This window comes from Vigna radiata, chromosome 10, assembly GCF_000741045.1.
Source record: "Vigna radiata var. radiata cultivar VC1973A chromosome 10, Vradiata_ver6, whole genome shotgun sequence".
NCBI classification, from domain to species: Eukaryota; Viridiplantae; Streptophyta; class Magnoliopsida; order Fabales; family Fabaceae; genus Vigna; species Vigna radiata.
In genome coordinates, this window is record NC_028360.1 from 10,639,644 (window position 1) to 10,659,605 (window position 19,962).

The 19,962-nt window shown below is 33.2% G+C and overlaps 3 protein-coding genes across 3 annotated transcripts; 2 read left to right on the plus strand and 1 right to left on the minus strand.

Moving 5' to 3' along the window:
- Positions 1-139: 139 nt before the first annotated feature.
- Positions 140-3,455, plus strand: LOC106774558 (uncharacterized protein At1g65710). Its single transcript, XM_014661589.2, has 2 exons — positions 140-2,151; positions 2,296-3,455. The coding sequence occupies exons 1-2, from the start codon at positions 931-933 to the stop codon at positions 3,196-3,198; spliced, it is 2,124 nt and encodes a 707-aa protein (XP_014517075.1). The 5' UTR covers positions 140-930; the 3' UTR covers positions 3,199-3,455.
- Positions 3,456-7,424: 3,969 nt separating this feature from the next.
- LOC106774498 (WAT1-related protein At3g02690, chloroplastic) lies at positions 7,425-11,251 on the minus strand. Its single transcript, XM_014661516.2, has 7 exons — positions 10,605-11,251; positions 10,481-10,528; positions 9,539-9,661; positions 9,166-9,315; positions 8,564-8,735; positions 8,251-8,311; positions 7,425-7,983 (listed from the first exon to the last, which is right to left on the minus strand). Exons 1-7 carry the CDS (start codon positions 11,160-11,162, stop codon positions 7,881-7,883), a joined length of 1,215 nt encoding a protein of 404 aa, XP_014517002.1. The 5' UTR covers positions 11,163-11,251; the 3' UTR covers positions 7,425-7,880.
- Positions 11,252-18,365: 7,114 nt separating this feature from the next.
- On the plus strand, positions 18,366-19,652 carry LOC106775430 (NDR1/HIN1-like protein 6). Its single transcript, XM_014662553.2, has one exon. It carries the CDS (start codon positions 18,680-18,682, stop codon positions 19,409-19,411), a length of 732 nt encoding a protein of 243 aa, XP_014518039.1. The 5' UTR covers positions 18,366-18,679; the 3' UTR covers positions 19,412-19,652.
- Positions 19,653-19,962: the final 310 nt, after the last annotated feature.

Below are 19,962 nucleotides of genomic sequence, written 5' to 3' on the forward strand. Positions count from 1 at the left end.
AATTTTGTCTGCTTAAAATTTGCCGTGAAATTGAAGATGAGTTATTTGTTTGGAAAAGTTTTACCTTAAGCTACGACAAGTAAGAAGTAAAAGTAAAATAACTTATTTACATATAAATTAAAAATAAGAATCTAGAAGAGATATACTTAGGATGTTTATAAATTATTTCAGTTATTTAAAATAAAAATGATCTTTCTTCTATTCTAGGAACATGAATAAGAAGTTGAATTACAAACTGAAGTTTTGTAGGCAGCCAGATAAGTGGGAACTGTCAAATCCTGTAGTGAACCGTTTCATGGAGGGCTATTCGTTGGAGTTGTTGACGATTTTAATAATTTCAACTTTGACTGTCCTTTACAGCGATCTTGTACCATGCAGTTGACTGGTTGGTAAAGGCAAAGTATTCCAAAGTATAGCCGTTGATGGTTTCCTTAGCCAACATAAAGTATAACACCCGTAATTTTTTGTGGATCCAAATGAAATATATAACCGTTACACAAATTCCCCGTTGTACAAATTTGAATGCTGCTGACAGTAAGAAGTGCAAGCAAAGCAGTATTTAATATTTATTACTGACTGCATGGTATATACTTCCATGGTCAGAAAAACATTATGAAATTGAAGTTAGTGACTTTGTGGGGTCGGCTGGGTGGGTCAGACAATACAACTTGACCCTTTAATGAATCTGGGTTGCAGAATTCCAGCCCGCTCTGTATTTCAAATTTTGAATTGTTTCTCTTTCATAGTCATTGATAAAAAGGCCACCATCTTTTTTTGAAAAAAATATTCTTGGGTAGTGTTGAACCCCACATTCTCCTTTCTATCTATTCTAACTGTGATTCCATTCTCCTGTTCTTTCTATCCTAACACCATCTACGCATTTTTTTTACTTTACAGTTTTGTTCACTAGTATCCTTCTCTCAAAATTCCATGGGTGCATGTTTGAGTAAGAAAAAAGGGTCTTCTACTTCTACCTCTTCTCCTCTTGCTGCAGCCAAGTCAGCTTCCGCAATTTCTGAGCTGACGAATCCTTCTTCTGTTGTTGGTGTCAATGTTTCCAAACCCAAACTGGAAACTGACACAGAAGTGAAACTGAAGAAGGATAATCCTAAGAAAGTGGAAGAGAAACATGAGGCAGTGGCAGAAGTTGAGGGGCATGTGAAAAAGGAGATATTCATCATCAAGCACAGGAAGAGCCATGATGATAGGGAGAGAAATTCCAAGTCGCCACCTTGCACAACTCAGCAGAATGTCACCACTGAATCAATGGGTGACATAACCGCACAACCAGCAGCAACAAACATTGGTGTTGTAGGTGTGAGGACTTCAAGCTGCACCAAAGAGGAGGTGGATGCAATTCTCATACAGTGTGGGAGACTCAGCAGAAGCTCCTCAGGTACTGCTGTTGCTGCTTCTGGTGAACACAGAAGAAGGTACTCGGGTTCAAAGAGAAGTTACGATTTTGACCATTGTGATAATGACACCATTTCCAATGATGAGGACTCAAAGAAGGCAAATGCCAATGAAAGCAACAGTGATTTGTGTGAGGATGAGAGGCACCAACACCGGCTGCGGCACCGCCAGTCACCTAGTCCAAGGCCTTCTTCTTCTCAAGAAAGGAGAAGAAGAACACCAAGCAGGGAAAGAGAGCAGCAACAACGTTCAAGCAGCCGAGAGAGGAGAGTTAGTAGATCTCCTGGAAGAAGGTCATCAGAGAACACACCGGCCACCACAAGAAACAATAGCAACACTAGTTCTAGGCCTGGGAAAATGGTTTCAGTGCCTGCTACTGTTTCATCACTAGTGATGGATAAGAGTAACAACAATGGTGGTGGTGGAGAATCTGCAGCAACCACTGGCATCAAGAGGATAACAGTGAAGAGAAATGTTGGTGTTGCCTCACCGCGTTCTCAGTCTCCTGCAAGAGCAAATGGGAATGCAGCAAATGCTAATAAAGCATTCAACGAGAATCAGCAGCCGCCATCCCTTAGTCGCAGCTCTTCAAGGAAAGCAGAACAATCACCCTACAAAAGAAATCCATTGAGTGAGATTGAACCTAACTCCCTTGCTTTTCCACATTCAGCAGCCAACAATAACAGCAGCAGGGTTCAAAACAAACCCAAAAAGGAATTTGAAACAGAGGCTATTCAGGTACTATTAACTCTATTTTTCATCTTTAGAGATTCGATCTTTCACCTTTCATCTTTCGTCTTTCGTCTTTCGTCTTTCATGTTTAGAAATGGATTAAACTTATAGATGTGATTAATGTGAGTTATAAGTTTATCCTCACTGCAGAGAACAAATAGCAGCAGAACTGCAGTGGACAAAGGCATGACTGTAAATTGCAAGACAAACGACGGAGATATCAAAGTGCAATCTTCAATTACCGATAATGTTGTGGTGAAAACAATGGTACCACCAGGATTGGACAACCCAAAACCCCATACATTGACAAGAAGCAGATCTTCAAGGCGATCCCGGGACTTAGACCTCAACCCTGAAGCTCTATTGAATCCTCCGCAGTCCTACGCTTCACTGCTGCTTGAAGATATCCAGAACTTCCATCAGAAGAGCACTCAACCTGTTTCTCTTCCAGCTTGTGTCACCAAAGCTTGTTCTATCCTTGAAGCTGTTGCTGATCTCAACTCTAACACCAGCTTGAATCTCTATGGTGCAGAGGACAGGAGAAGTCCTCCAGCTTTTCAGTGTAGTAGGAATGACTACAATGTCCCATTGAGTGACAATGATTATGGGAAGAGGGAGCCAGATGCTGAGGACCCAGTTGTGGAATCTATGTTAGTATTCAATGATGATGATGGGATGGAATCAAGCTTGCATAAGTATGTGACAGTGAATAGGGGTGGTTCACTCGGTGGGGTGGACATGGAGGACCAAGAGTCTTCAGGAAGCAACAGCTTCACTGTCGGTAATGGTCAACAGCACTGGGGAATTTCTTCTTCATGGGAGCCCAGCTCTGTTGAATCAAGAGATTGCTGGACCTCAAGATTGAATTACTCGAGAGAGGAAGGTGGTGTGTCATCTGAAACAGGATGTGATGTGGATGGAGGCAGGAAGAAGTTCAACAGCAACGGGAGGGACTGTGATCATCAGCATGGGAGTGGGATAGGACGTGGCAGGCTTGGTGCCAATAAAGTACATCACACCGTACCTATTGTCACAGCACCTGCTCCCACATAGATTGTGTTGAATGAATTCCCCTTCATCTTGTATGTTAAAACACTCCATGAGTTTAAACATTCCTAATGTTTGTAGTTGCACACTTCGCAGCCAGATCTCATTTAACTAAGCTCAACATTTTTAACATGTTTCAAATTGGAACCTTATGCTTTTTATTTTTACAATTTGGAACAGTATAACTATGAAGTGGGTTAGCCCCTTCTTCTTTGTTCAAAACTTTATTTCTGTAGATGAAAAATTTTTCTTCTCACTGAGTATCCTTCACCCAAGTTCAATTGAAACCTCACATTTCCCAACTGTCATCGTCTTCGGTGGAGCTCGACAGGTATAAGGCGACAGTGTTATCAATGATCGAATGGTACAAGGTGGCGGTGATAACGACGATTGATTGGTAAAAGAGGTTAGCGCTTTCTTTCAACTACTTTTTGCGAAATTTGTCTTCTCTTTATCAATCAACATCACTGATTCTTTGTTTAACTGTTGTGGTTTTGATATATATACTTGAATTTCTTCATTTCTTAGAAGCAATTTAGTCACTTCTACGTAACCCTTCAGTATTTTTAGAAGGGATGAAGTTTATTTACATTCTAATATTAATATTTTTAAAAGGGATAAAGTTTGGCTAAAATGAGAGGAAAAGGACATTAGATTAGAGTGCAAGTCAGTGCTTTTGTTCAGTGTATTATATTTTCTACCAAGTTGCATAAATTGGGAACGACAGTCATACATATGTTGCATGAAATTATTATTTTTTAATATAATCACATTGAAACTGATTGAAATATTAAACTAAAGGGAGAGGGTGGCTTTTATACTCTCTTATTAATATAAGAGAGGAATAGGATGTCCTTGTTTCACTTAAATTTTGATTTCATTTAAAATTTGTAATTTTTTCTTGAATCTAATTAGATATGGCTAATTTTTTTAATAAGATTTTTGAAAACTTGTGAGTCTCTGAAAAATTGTGGTTTAAGACACCTCTAATGCTACTTTCATGTCTAAGGAAAAATGGATTGGAATTCATGTCTGGATTGTTGGGTTGTCTTTTCCTTCTTGACTCTCTTATCATCTCATTTTTTGAGTTTATCAATTTTTGTGTTTAGTGCATGAGCGATATATTTTGGCTGCCAAAACGGTTTTTACTGTATAGTTTTAAAAAATCGTTATCTGATGTAGTGCTGTTGATGGTAATTATCACAGTTTGCACTATTAATTTCCTTGCGTCAAACCTGACTTGGCCATACTTTAATGCAGGATTTCATAAAGTTTATAAATTGTTTTCCTTCGTGATGATTAATGGAAGGACTTTAAGTGTATTAGCATACTTCCCTTCTGATTCAATGTTTCTGGCAGAGACTTATCTTTAAACGGTGCATCACCACTTCTTGGCATGATGAAATGGTTCCTCACTGTTTCTGCATAAGTCTCTTTTAACCATGCGATTAAGCATTATAAACTGTGATGTCCATGTGTTCTTGTATTTAAGTCATACTCCCATGCATTAAAATCATATATTTTTATTGTTTTTCATGGCTAGACAACATATGGTTGAATATCGAGACTGATATGTTTGACTTGGCAATTGTCTCCTTGATTCAGTGTTAAACCAATTATTGGCGTAACAGGACATGTTTTCACATTGCATCTTTATTGTTTTCTCCCAAAAACAGCCTGTTTGGTGTTAATATATCAGGGTAGACCATACTGTTTTTTAATATGATTTTCTTTGCTTGTTTGGTGCTAATTGCTCATAGTGAATGTTTTTTATATCATAGCCCTGCGGCACATTGTTTTGGCTATTGGTTTTTTCAGTAACTAGTTTATGTGTCATGATACCTAGTTTCTTCAGAAATCAACTCAATATATTTGAGGTTTATGTGTCTTTATGTGTTTTTAGGCAAATGAAAATGTTATAGGATGATGGTTATAGCAATGGATTCATACTACAAGAGGCACTGGTTTAGAGGATTTAAGCTGGACTAAAAGCATAAATTAAAATATTTTTCAGTACAAATTGGAATATTTTGTTTTATTTGGTATACTATTAACAATGTGTTTTATTTTAGTTATATTATGGATTCCCAATTTATTATAATTTTATGTTTTTGGATTTATATTGGTTTATTATTATATTTTTTTCATCTTAAAAAGAAAGGTCCATTTATTTATAGGGCTTTAGAGATATTTAATCTGATGAGTTTTTATAATATAATTTTTTTTGTTTTATAGGTTTTTTGGTCTCAACCTACATGGATTATGACCAAATCTTAGGAGATGAACTAATTTGACAGGTCTATATGCTGCTAATGCTTAATCAAATTATAACTAAATAATTCTTAATCTATTTAGTTTATGCATTAGTTGTGGAGGACTAATTATAAGACGGCGTATTCTTAACTAATGATTAATAACTGAAATTATGAAACAACATAAACTTGCATTAATTATATGACACAACTACACTAATTAAAATCAACAGCGACAAATAGGTTAACTTTTAGACTAAAATGCAGAAAAGCTATATACCAACCAAAGTCAATTGAAAAACACTGTTGACCAGTCTCCCCAAATAAATTTTGTTCGTTAATTTATTTAAAATGTAACGCTTTTGTTCCCATTTTCGTTTGGAAATTGTAACAACGAATCATTGTCGGACCATAGGATCCGAGTTACTATAAATGGAACAAAATGTATGATTGATTGATTTTATGTAATATTTACACCTGTCAAAATAACTCATCTTATAGGATTTGGTCCTAACTAATGTATCCTGAGCCGAAAAAGTATTTTATTAGAAAAGTCCATAAAACTAAATATTCACAAAGTTTTATGAATCACACAAATGTGAAAATAATTAGATATAAGTTCAAAAGCATAAAATTATAATAAATTGATAATCTATAATATAAATATAAAATAAAAGACATTGTTAATAGTATATTAAATAAAATAAAATATTCCAATTTCTACTTTCAATCCAATCATGGAGAAAAATACTTCAATTTATGCTTTCAATCCAGCTTTAAATCCTTTCAATGAGTGCCTCTTGTGAATGAATCCGTTGCTATAAACATCATCCAATAACATTTTCAATTGCCTAAAAAAAACATAAGGACACATAAACCTCAAATATATTGTCATTCTTAAGTTGATTTTTGAAGAAACCAGATATAATGACATAAACTAGTTACTAGAAAAAACCAATAGCCAAAACAATGTATAACAGGCTATCATGATATAAAAAAAATTCACCATGAGCAATTAGCACCGAACATGCAAAGGAAATCAGATTGAGAGTAGTATTATCTATCCTAATATATTAACACCAAACAGACTGTTTTGGGAGAACAAATAAAGATGCAATGTGAAAACTTGTCCCGTTACACCAATTGGTTTAACACTGAATCAAGGAAACATTTTCCAAGTCAAACATATCAGTCTCAATATTTAACCCTCTGTTGTCTAGCCATGAAAAACAATAAAATATATATATATATATATATATATATATATATATATATATATGATTTTAATGCATGGGGAAGACATGGATATCAAAGTTCGTAATGCTTAATCGCATGGTTAAAAGAGAGTTATGTAGAAATAGGGAGAAACCATTTCATCATGTCTAAGTAAGTGGTGATGCACCCGTTTAAAGAGAAGTCTCTGTCGGAAACATTGAAACAGAGGGGAAGTATGCTACTATACTTAAAGTCCTTCCATGAATCATCATGAAGAAAAACAATTTATAATCTTAATAAAACTATGAATTTACTGCATTAAAGTATGGCCAAGTCAGGTTTGACGCAAGGAAAATTAACAGTGCAAATCGTGATAATTACCATCACACTACATATCAGACAACAATTTTAAAACTATACAGTAAAAACCATTTTGGCAGCCAAAACATACCGCTCATGCACTAAACACAGAAATTGATAAACTCAAAAAATGATACGATACGAGAGTCGAGAAGAAAAAGGCAACCCAGAAGAATATTTCATCTACTGAGATAAAGTTTTGAACAAAGAAGAATGGGGCTAATGCAGCCCTAACCTGTCCCAACTCACTTCATGAGGGCTTTGGAGGCCAAGGGCTTTGAAAAAGCCTCTTGTTATGTGGGTCACAAAAATGGAGCTTAGCTCCAAAAGGAGGCTAGGGTTGGTCCTGAGGCTGAAAATTAAAATGACACCTCTAGCAGCATGGAGCTCCTTAATTGCTGGTACTGAAATCAAAATATTTCTTTCATAACAGATTCGCTGCATAACAAACTTGTCATATCAATATATTTCTTTCATATACATCAACCTTGTCATATACTGGTCATAATAATATGTACATTCTGTTGAGTCATAACATAACATCTTATACAAGAAAAGAACCTTTACGGAAACAATTTATTCCGATATAAGGTTTGTGCCCTGCCGAGGTAACTTCCAAGTTTTTGGTATATGTTGCCTTAGCTTAGGAAGAGGCTTGAGCCTAATTTAACAACATAACAAAATTGTATTTACTCTACAAACCATGTTTACAAAGGCTGAAAGTCGTTTATCACCAAATTTCTCCTCTTCTGTCCAAACTTGTTTCTGTCGTTCCCAGTTTCAGTTCTTAATAAACATCTAATTCTCCGAGCAATTTTTTACCGTTGGATTAGGTTGAAAGAACCAGGTAAAAATGGTGATTCATTCAGCAGTGTTTCTGAAGTTAACCATGTATATTCCAGCCACAGTGATCAAGGCCCCAATTAGTTGTACAGGAGAGAAGGTCTCGCCAAGATAGAGAAACCTGAAATACCAAAGAAAAATGTGAGTCATACACAAAGGTCCTGGGAAAGAAAATTAAACCTTCAAAATGAAAGAAAACACTAATTGCTGCACAAAATTCCGGTAACAAAAAAGAAAGAGGAACTTCAAGATATTATGTAAGAATGTCACTGAATTTCCAAAACATTAAATGTAGAAGGTCACTTTTTCCTCCTTAATGTCATTCCTAGTAAAAATACGAAAATAGTTGAAAATCCTGTGACTCTTTCCCATTGTAAGGCAACCTTACCCAAAAATTGAAGCAAACATTGGAGTTAAAAACGTGAGTGAACTGAGCTTGGTCAAGCTGCCTGCAGTGCATCACAAATGCAATATCAATATGGTGGTCTATTTCTACGAGATCAATATAGATTTTGAAAAACAAAAGAATTTTCAAAGCAGTATGCATACCAGTTATAGCTAAAGATGCATCAATAACAGTGATTACAATATTGAAGAATAAATTAACCATTTCGGATTTTACATGGAAGCTGGAATTCTCAGTGACCATAAAAGGAAATTCATTGATGAAGAGAAGAAAATATTGCGGGAGACATACAGACCTTTAGTTGCACTGTAAAAGAAGACGCCATAGCTCACAGCACTTCCAAAAACAGATGTATAGAGGAGTGCCAATATGTCAGTTGAACTGTACTCTTTGAGACTCCCACTCACCGCAGGGTCAGCGTTAAGAACTGAGAATAGCAGAAGTGGGAGACCACCAATAATCATATGCTGCAACATAAAAGAGTAAAGTTTTGATCTATAAGCTTCTAACCTAGCATCATGTCGTATAGCTTCCTCCATTTTGCTTGTGTTCCTATTTTTTTCTTAGACGACAGTTTTTTATGAAATAATCAAATAAGATATGAATTTAGGAACACAGTACACTCCATTTCACTAGTATCACATACAAACTAACTATTAAAACATATAATATTTCTAGATACATCTGCAGAAATTGCTGCAACTATAATAGTGAACCGTAAAGTAGAAGCATATCCAAATTTTATAGTTTAGCAAACTTGCAATGTCTGGTTTTCAAACTGATAGTGCAAAAGGCAATATGACATTTTAAAACAAACATGATAATTATTCAGGTGTCATGGGTATTTAACAATGGTAATCAACATAAAGATATAGTCCAAAGGTATTTGAAGCGCACCCATCCAGTTGCCATGACAGAATCAGAGTACTTGGAGACCCACCGGACCATGACTGTGCCAACTGCCATACTCTGAGCTGCAAGAAGCATCCACCACTCACCACTTCCCCACAATGAGAAGTTGTTTTCATCAAATGATAGGGCGGGTAGCTGCAAAAATATCATCAGTGCTTGCAGAAATTGTATATTTCCTGGTAATAAAAAGTAAATAGGCAATTGCATAAAAAATTTGGATGATGGTAACTGCAAAACGTATTCTTAACATCGTGCTAAATCAAATATACAAGAATTCAACTGTTAATTTTGTGTTGTGCTTTAAAGGGTACGATAATTACTGATGTCTGCTTATAACTAATAGCGGAATCGAATTTACCTCGAGTAGTACGAGTCCAATGACACCAAGTACAAGCCCAGCAGCTCCTACAACTCCAATTGACTCCCCAAATAATAAAGCCGCAAGTACAGCAACTGTCAAAGGCTGTGAATCAATTATAACCTGCAATATATCCACCCACGGTAGATAATCAAAGCATGCAAAAACAATGGCTGTCGCTCCAAAAACAATCAGAATTGGAAAGTAGAATTTGAATCAATATAAAATTCACTCTAATCAAATAATAATATAACTTATATAGAATGCAGTTACTATGGACAAAGTAAATTACATGAATTGTCACGAATGATCTCAAAATTATTAACTTTTTATAATAATTATTTATAAGAAATATATTTAAAGTGAGTTCTAATTGATTGAGAGAACTAAACTTTATACTGACAGCTTATCTCAAAACTAATCTCACACTCACTTCACTAGTTAAAAATATCTATATTGTTTTAAACCCACCAGAAATTAGCAATAGTAAAAAAAGTTATATTGCTGACACGACAGTTAATTACGTGGTTTAACTTTTTAAAATAATTATTATAAAAATTAACAAACTTATCCTGCATAACTATTATATATAATAACAAAGTTAGCAAACCTTCACATTGTTAGATTATTATGGTTATGATATTTTTCTAGTATAGTATTTTATAAAGGAAGCATTATATGAAAAATGTATTAATAAGATTTAAGAAAATCTTCCCAATAAGTATTATAACAAAAAACTTAAATAAGTTTGTTCATAAACTATTACTAGTTTTAACATAGATTAACATTCACTATTTAAAGAAGCTAGGATACAATAAATTTTAAATCTAACTCATACATAAACAAAATTTCGCTTATAGATAAATTATATTTGTCCACTGCAGACTTAGTTTGAATGCATAATAATGGTAAAATTGATGAAGAAATTAAGTTGCAACATACGCTTCCTAAACCAGCTGAAGTCCTCTGCAACCCTTCTGCGAGAAAACCCTGTCACAATCAATAAATCAAACGTCAACCTATAAGCATTGTATTGTATTCAGGCGAAAAGAAGACGAAGAAGAACCTGAAAGCAAGTGGCATCAACGAGGGCGAAAAGTGTGATGGAAAGCCAAGCATTGAAGCTAGAAGGAACAGACTTTCCTCTCGAAGCCGCGAAACCTACGAGAAGAAACCCCGCCGGAATGAGGCGAAAAGCGGAGACGAAGAACGGTCCATATTTGGGAAGCACCTCTTTCATGGCCACCATGGCCGTGCCCCAGAAGAAGAATGGTGAAACCAACACCGTCCATTCCCACAGCGCTTCTGCGAGACAGGGCATCGACGATGAAGATGAAAGTGTTTCCAATTCTGTTTTTTCTGTGTTCACGAGGCACTCCACGTCTTGTCCGGTTCCCACGCAATCCACCTCGTCCGGAGGCGGCGCCGGAGAATCCGGCAAGGCGGTTTTGTTGGAGCATGGAACCCTAAATCGGAGAGAAGGTGGAGCGGCGGTGGAACGACGACAGGAAGAAGCGGGGAATGTGAGGGTTTGGATGCGAAACTGGGAAGTGATGGAGTAACGGCGAGCGGTGGTGGGTACAGAGAGGGTGGCGGAGGGGGAGGAGCACCACCACGACGCCATGGTTGGAGTGAGTGGGGCCCTGTGGTGATGTGTTACGCTTAGTATCAGAAACAGTAACTGAAAATTTGTGGTGCATGCAAGTGTAATGATAAATAAAATTTAAATAATGCACCTTATTTTATTTTCAAAAAGATATTTTAAACATAATTTTTACATTTTGAAACACTACTGTTCACCTTAGTATTCATGGGACTGATGAAGTTGAAGTTAGAAATGAGAATGTTTATTCTACCTGCACCCTCATAATTTTTCAGCGACCACCATAACTTTTGAAATGACTATTTTACCTTGTAAAAAAAGCTTTCGAATAATTTGTTTCAGAAATTTTCTGAAATAAGTTTTTCAAAACATAATTTCTAGTATAGAAATTCTGAAAAGGGTCTGGAATAGGATTTCTAAATAAGTTTTTTGAAACCCATGAAATGTGTTCTGGAGAGTTTTTTTAGCAACGTCTTTTCTTCCTCTTTTTCTTCTATGTGTTCTCTCTTCTTTCTTTGCAGTGGTAGTGACACTGATGGTATGGTGTAATGAGAGAGAATATTTTAGTCTTTTCCATCAATGTGAAGATACAATTAGTAAAAATGATGGGTGCATGAAGCAACAGCCCAAAAAGATGAATCCAACAAAGTTTTCTGATTTTTTTCTTCCTGCAATCGGAATTCACACTATAAGTAAAAAGACTAAAATACCCTATCTCGCCTTTTGTCATTCACCCTGGTATTTTTGTAAATTATATTAATTTAATAATTAGTTCGTGTAATTTTAAAAAACAATAATTGATCTAAATATTTTAATGTAATGATTATTAAAATTTAAATGAATTAAAGTTATAGGAATTATTTTAGAATTATTAAAATTAATTTTTCTCTTCACATCTTGAAAAGGACATTTTGGTATTTTATTAAAGTTGGTAAAATATCATAAAATAGGAACATGTTTTAGTTCCATTAATACCTTAAGTTTCTGTAAAGAGAGAGAAACATTGATTTTGACAGAAGGAGACATCTTTGATAATTTTTATATCATTAAGAAAGCATATAAGAGAAGTAAGAGAAGGAAAAATAATTGATTGAGAAAACTATATAATGGATCCATGTAAGGTTTTTCTATTATGTATGTGAGAATAGTGAGAGTCATGAAATTCAACATCCTATATGTTTTCATTCAATTGAATTGCAATTGGGATATGAATGATATTTTTCTCAATTATAAAATCCCTAATTTTTTGGAATTATAAAGTTTAGGGATTTTAAAATTTTCAAATGTTTCGTAAAATTTATTGATTGTTTTGGCATGAATGAAAATTGAATTTCCTATTATGTGAATTTGAAAAAGGAAGTAGGATTTTTTATTTTTTTTTGTGGCAGTTAGATGAAATCATGTTGTGGATCCCTTAAATGTCAAAGCTAATTGAATTGAAAAAAGAAGCCAATTGGAAAAGTAGTAAAGCAACTTTATTACTCTAATATTAATTAATAGCACATAAGGATATAAGGATGTGTTGTTGTGACTGTGTATTGAATTAAAGTTTTCAAAATTAAAACTATGTACAATTACATGTTTTAGCATAGACAATTCCCATTCTTATTAAGTATTTTCTCCTTATGGGTCTAGAGAACCAATTTCATCATTGAATTATCTATGCTAAACATAGTTTTAATTCAGAAAAATTTAATTCAATGCAAAATGACAATAACACATCCTTGTAACCTTATATGGTATTAATTAATATTATTTTAAACTATGCACAATTGTTTGCTTTAGCATGGACAATTCACATTCTTATTAAATACTTTCTCATTGTGGGTCTAGAAAACCAATTTTAACATTGAATGAGAATTGTCTATGCTAAAAATAGTTTTAATTCAAAAAACTTTAATTCAATGCACAGTGACAATAACACATCCTTATAATCTTATATGCTATTAATTAATATTATTTAAAAATATGCACAATTGTTTACTTTAGCATAAACAATTCTCATTCTTGTTAAGTACTTTCTGATTGTGGATCTAAAAAACCAATTTCATCATTTAATGGGAATTTTCTGTGCTAAATATAGTTTTAATTAAGAAAACTTTAATTCGATGCACAATGACAATTAGACATCCTTATATGCTATTAATTAATATTATTTAGAATATGGGCCCAATAGTAAAGTTGCTTTCCTACTTTTCCAATTGGTTTCTTTTTTTTTACTTCAATTATTGACATTTACAGGATCAACTGCATGATTTCATGTAACTAAGACAACCAAAAATAAAATCCTATTTGCAGCTTCTTTTTTTCAAATTCACATAATAGGGAATTCAATTTTCATTCATGCCAATAAAAAACAATTAATAACATGATGTGGTAAAAACTAAAACAATCAATAAATTTTATCAAAACATCTGAAAAATTTAAAATCTCAAAATGTTATAATTCCAAAAAGTTAGGGTTTCTATAATTGAGAAAAATATCATTCGTGGAGAATCATAAAATCCAAAACTTGACTCTAATACTAAAAGGGTGACAGTCATGGAGAATTACTCAAAAACACCATTAATGGAGAATCACTCAAAAGGATGTCATAGACTACAAAGAGACCTTATGTCCTGTTTCTATGAAGGACTCTTTGATAATTGTTTTGGCTTTAGTGGCTCATTATAATTTAGAGCTTCACCAAATAGATGTAAAGATCGCTTTTCTGAATGGTGACTTAGAAGAGGAAGTTTATATGGATCAACCAGAAGGTTTCAAAATAATAGAAAAAGAAAATTTGGTGTGTAAATTGAAAAAATCAATATATGGATTGAAATAAGCTTCCCGACAATGGTATCTAAAATTTAATGATATGGTTTTATAGATACGTTGGCCGGTGTATATACATAAAGATCAGTGGGAGTAAATTTGTTATTTTTGTTTTATATGTTGATGACATTCTTCTTGCTGCTAATAATATCGGTATGTTATATGATGTAAAGAAGTTTTTCTCTAGCAACTTTGAAATGAAAGACATGAATGAGGCATCTTATGTGATAGGAATAGAAATATTTCGTGATAAATCACAAGGATTGTTAAGTTTGTCTCAAAAAGACTATATTAACAAAGTGTTAGAGAGATTCAGGATGAAAAAATGTTCTCCTGGAGTAGTTCCAATTAAAAAAGGGGACAAGTTTAGTCAAATGGATTGTCCCAAGAATGATTTGGAATGAAAGGCCATGAAATCCATTCCTTATGGTTAGTGGTTGGTAGTTTGATGTATGCTTAAACTTGTACTCGGCCAGATATCAATTTTGTTGTTGGAATGTTAGACCGAAATCAAAGTAATCCCGGAATGGATCACTGAAAAGTTGCAAAAAAGTTCTTAGGTACTTACAAGGTTCCAAAGAATAAATGCTCACCAATAGAAGGTCAGATCATCTTGAAGTGATTGGCTACTCAGATTCAGACTATGTTGGATGTGTGGATTCAAGAAAATCCACTTTTGGGTATGTTAATCTATTAGCTGGAGGAACAATTTCTTGGAAAAGTGAAAATCAATCAACCATTAGACACATGGATTTGAAGTACTTGATGGTCAAAGAAGAAGTGTAAAAACATAGAGTGTTGATTGAGCATATTGGTATTGATTTGATGATAGCATATCGGTTAACTAAAGGACTACCGCCCAAAAATTTTGTTGGCCATGTTGAAAGTGTGAGCATTATGGATAAGTCAATATTAACATGGCGATGTTATCTATCTATATGGATATGTATAGTTATATGCTTGTACTATCATGACACTTGTGAATTCGATTAAAGTTATGTTTCTCTTTATTATATTGTTATCTATATTAAGTTATATACATGTATTATTGATTGTGGTAACATGTTATTATTCTTTCAAAGACGTGAAAGTTATGAGGTTGATTAAAGTTATGTTAATTTGGTTTGATTATGTGATACATGGAAGAAATCTTGTCGTTCATGACTTTTGTCCGCCGTGATCTGGTCATTCCAATTCATATAAGGATGATGATTTGATAATTCTAATGAGTGGTGCACACTTAAAGTTTAATTTTAGATCTTCAAATCATCACGTGAACCAAGTAGGAGAATATTAAATTATATTAATTTAATAATCGGTTAATGTAATTTAAAGAATAACTTTGATGTAAAGATTCTAATGTGGTGATTATTAGAATATAAATGTATTAATGTTATAGGGATTATTTTAGAGTTATTAAAATTAATCCATCTCTTCTCATTTATAAAAAGACGTTTTCGTATTTTATTAAAGTTGGTAAACTATCATAAAATAAAAACATGTTTTACTTTCGTTAATATGTTAAATTTCTTAAAAGTGAGAGCAAAAGGTTATGTTCTCATAAAGATAAAGAACAATGATTTTGACAGAAGGAGACATCCTTGATAAATTCTATCATCAAGAAATCATCTAAGAGAAGTAAGAAAATGAAAAACAATTGATTGAGAGAACTATACAATAGATCTATGTAAGTTCTTTTCTATTATATATGTGGAAATAGGAAAAAGCATGAAATTCAACATCCTATATGTTTTCATTCAATTGAAATTATAGAAATTGCTTACAATTTCTATCTTCATCATTGTCCTCACCCATCACCAATTTCATTTTCATCATCTCACACAACTTTTAGTGAACCACTCATTATCCTCTTCTCTACCTCCATTCTAAACACACAACTCCAGGTGATTTTTTATGGTCGTAAAGAGGTATACATTGTTTTCAAATTATTGTATTTTTCGGATTGTCCAATCCAAAATATATTTTTGGATCTAAAATGTATTTTAGATTGTCTAATTTAATACTCAAGTATGTTTTTTTTTTCAATCTAAAATACATTATTGAATTCAAGTGTGTGTTTTTTATTGAAAAATTTTGGATTGTCTAATCTGAAACATAATTCCTAATTTGAGAATGTATTTTGAATTGGACAATCCGGAGAGAGATTTTTTTTTTTTTTGAAACTTTGGTTGGTTCTTTTTAAATGGTTGCCATTTATGTAGAAGTTTGTTTTGCATGTGTTGGTTTGTTTTCATTCTTACATGTCGTCGGAGCTTGCCAAGCAAGCTGCCTGTGGCTTATCCATTGCACCGTTACCACCATCCTTCATTTCTTCTTAGTCGTGCTCAATGGTGGTATATGCGTTAATTGTCCTGCAATCACTAAACATGTTAATGACTTTGGCGTTGTCGTCAACAAAGATTTGTGTAGTGTGGGAAAGATGAGGATGAAGGTGCAACACAATTTCATTAAAAAATTTACAGGGAATTATGGGGTGTAAGAAGAAAAAATGGATGTGTTGGAAGAAGTGGTTTGTATAGTATATGTTATGAACAATTGTTTTAAAAATCATGTTTTGAAAATGTTGTTTTAAAATATATCTCATGTTTTTGAAAATTTATTCCAAAAAAATTACTTTAGAAATTCACTCTAGAAAACTTATGAAAGTTGTCTTGAAAATCTCGTATTCTATTATAGAATTTTTGTTTTAAAAATTGTACTTAAAAACCTACATTACGGAGATATAATTAGTTAGAAGTTATGGAGTTGTAGGAAGAAAAAGTTACTTTGGTGAATTGGTGAGCCTACATGCACATCTAGTGTGTTACTTCGTATTTGTGTGAATTTCAAAATTTATATATTAAATTTTTTTTATCAGATTTTGAAATTTTATGCAGATGGGTTGACATGGTAGTGCCGAATGGTCTCAAACAGGGTTTTAAAGCTTAGTCAAAAGTCAAAGCCTGATAGTTACTTGGGATTATTCAGGGATATGAAAATGTTTAAGGGTGTATAAGAAATTGGTGTGGTGCATGAAGAAGCCCCTTGACCAAAACTTAAATAATAAAAAAGCCTCATTGAAAAAGAAACGGTCAGGAAAGAACCAAACGAAAAAGTAATAACTGACTATTTCCGAAAACTACTTCACCCATATTTTCTCAAAATAAACCACCACACTTTAAACAAATAATATTTAAATATAATAATTATTCCCAACAATTAAGATAAGAGGATTAGGTAAGTGGAAACTTGAATTTAATATTATTTTTTTATTTTGAGAAATGTAACAATGAAAGGTGAGAGCTTTGACTCTGCCTTTGGAACGCGTTATACGCGGCTGCAAAAGCATCCTTTGAATATCAACCTTTTGTTTACATAAAAATATGTTGTGCGTTTTACTTGAAAGCAACAATATGTATAATCCAAGTTGATTATAGAAATATAAACTCAGATAATTTTTCAAGTTTAGACCTCTTATTAATTTTGGTGTTATTCTGCTACTGTATTTTAAAATTATAATAATTTTGATATTATTAAAAAGATCAGATTAAGGACAATACTAAAAATCTAATAGAGAATTAGAATTCTAAATTGTGGGATAAATATAATTTTAAATTCACTACATTACTTGCTTTTACACTAATTTTTTAGACCAAGAGAAAAATTACGTGATTTATTGAATTATTAAGAGTGATTTACTAGATATTTTGTAATGATCATGTATTGTTAAGTAGAGTTTATCCATGTTCAAATGAGGGATTACATTATCAAACATTGTGACGTTAGTTTGAAACTATGAAACAGTTTGAGTGCACGATTTCAATGGTTTTCAAGATTGGGAATTTCCTTCACTTAATATTATCCTTATTTTTTCAAATTATTCAAAATTAAACGTCCTTTATTATATATATATATATATATATATATATATATATATATATATATATATATATATAATAGTAGAACTGAGACTAAAATAAAAATTGGCAACATTTAAAATGTGTGTGGAAAAACTACATGATTAAAAAGAAGAAACAGAGTATATTATTATTACCAATGGAGAATTATATTTTAAAACGACAAGTAACATTTTTAATTATTTTATCGAATCAGAGAAACAGTATTTCATCAAACGTAAAAGAAATATAATATATACAACATGGTTTTTTTATAATGTTTTACTTTATCATATGACATTTTCTTATAGAAACTGGTTCATGACTTTCAATTTTTGCAGAAGATGCCAAATGATAGTTGTTTTATGCAGCAACTTACCAACTATATATATAGAAAATACTAAGGTACCTGTTGTATGAACTTGGATTCCATAGCTAAAAATGCTTAAAATCACAAAAGTTGTTCGATTTGCGTCAGCATTATAAAGACAGAAAGTTGAATAATCGCCTCGTTTGTTTGATAATTCTGCAGACAAAATTAAAAGCAGACAGTGACCCTTTTAGGTTTTAACATTTCAAGTCAAACATTAATAGGAAGCTTCAACTCTGCTCATTCGCCATTACCAACTCCTCTACGTGTTCATCTTCCCACCCTCTTTCTCCACACACCCTTTTGAATATTCATCCATTCACCTATATATTTACAGAAGGAATACATCAAACAAAGAGAAGAAGAAGGAATATCATCAAAAGCTCCAATTTTTTTGCAGTGATCACTTGCATAATAAACGTTGAAGATTCTTCTTATTGCTATTTTGATACCAAAAAATGATGACGGAACACCAAAGAATTCATCCTGTTCATGATGTGGAGGCACCACACAGACCTCTGGTGCCTGGAAACAGTACTAAATCTGACAGGGTTTTTCCTAAACGGACCTTTCCAGTGATGCATTCGAAGCCACCAAAGAGAAGAAGAAGCTGTTGCTGCAGGTTTTTCTGTTGGACGCTTAGCATATTGCTGATATTGATCATTGCTATTGGCATCACTGTAGGGATCATGTACCTTGTTTTTAGGCCAAAACTCCCAAAATACTCGGTGGATCAGCTGAGGATAACCCAGTTCGATGTTTCTGAGAACAACACCCTCTCAGCAACATTCAATGTGGCAATCACTGCAACAAATCCAAACAAGAAGATTGGGATATACTATGAGGGTGGAAGCCACATAAGGGCTTTGTACATGGGCACACAATTGTGTGAAGGGTCTTTGCCAAAGTTCTACCAGGGTCACAGGAACACCACAGTGCTTGATCTGTCTCTATCAGGTGAAGCACAGGATGCAAGTTCCTTAACAAGTAGAATTCAGGAGCAGCTGCAGCAGACCAACAATATTCCTCTTGATCTTAAGGTTAATCAACCTGTTAGGGTTAAGCTTGGCAAGTTGAAGCTCTTCAAAGTCAAGTTCAGGGTTAGCTGCAAGCTTGTGGTGGATAATCTTGGTGCTAGTAATGATATTAGCATTTCAAGCAGTAGTTGTAAGTTCAGACTTAGGCTATGAATTCACTACATCATATTACTGTTATTAGCATTTTATATATGACTATTTCTTTTCATCTTTTTGTGCTTTGTTTGGTTGATATTTTTCATAAGGGGTTGAGGATCATATGTGGTTTTTCTCTCCATCAGAACCTGCAGAATTCAGATACAGTTCTTGTAATTTGATTCTATTCATTCAGCTCACAAATTAGCATGCATTATTATTTTTTTCATATGCTTAATTAATCACATGTTGATCCCAAACCAACCTTTTAAAATATTGGTTTACTTCTATTGATAAGTTCTTTTCAGCATTTCTATAAACAAAGTGAATAATTATAAATAATATTGTTGACATTAACTAGAGATAAAGTCAATTTATAATATATAAGTGAGGTGCAAACCTAAACTTACAAACCGGTTTTGTAGGATTAAGTTAGACTTAAAAACACATTTTCTATTAAAGTTTAAAGAATAATTCTGATGATCTATTTCAAGGAATAGAGTACCATATATATACATACAAGGATCCTATAATCCTTCATCTATTAAAGGAAAAACATATGCACAAAT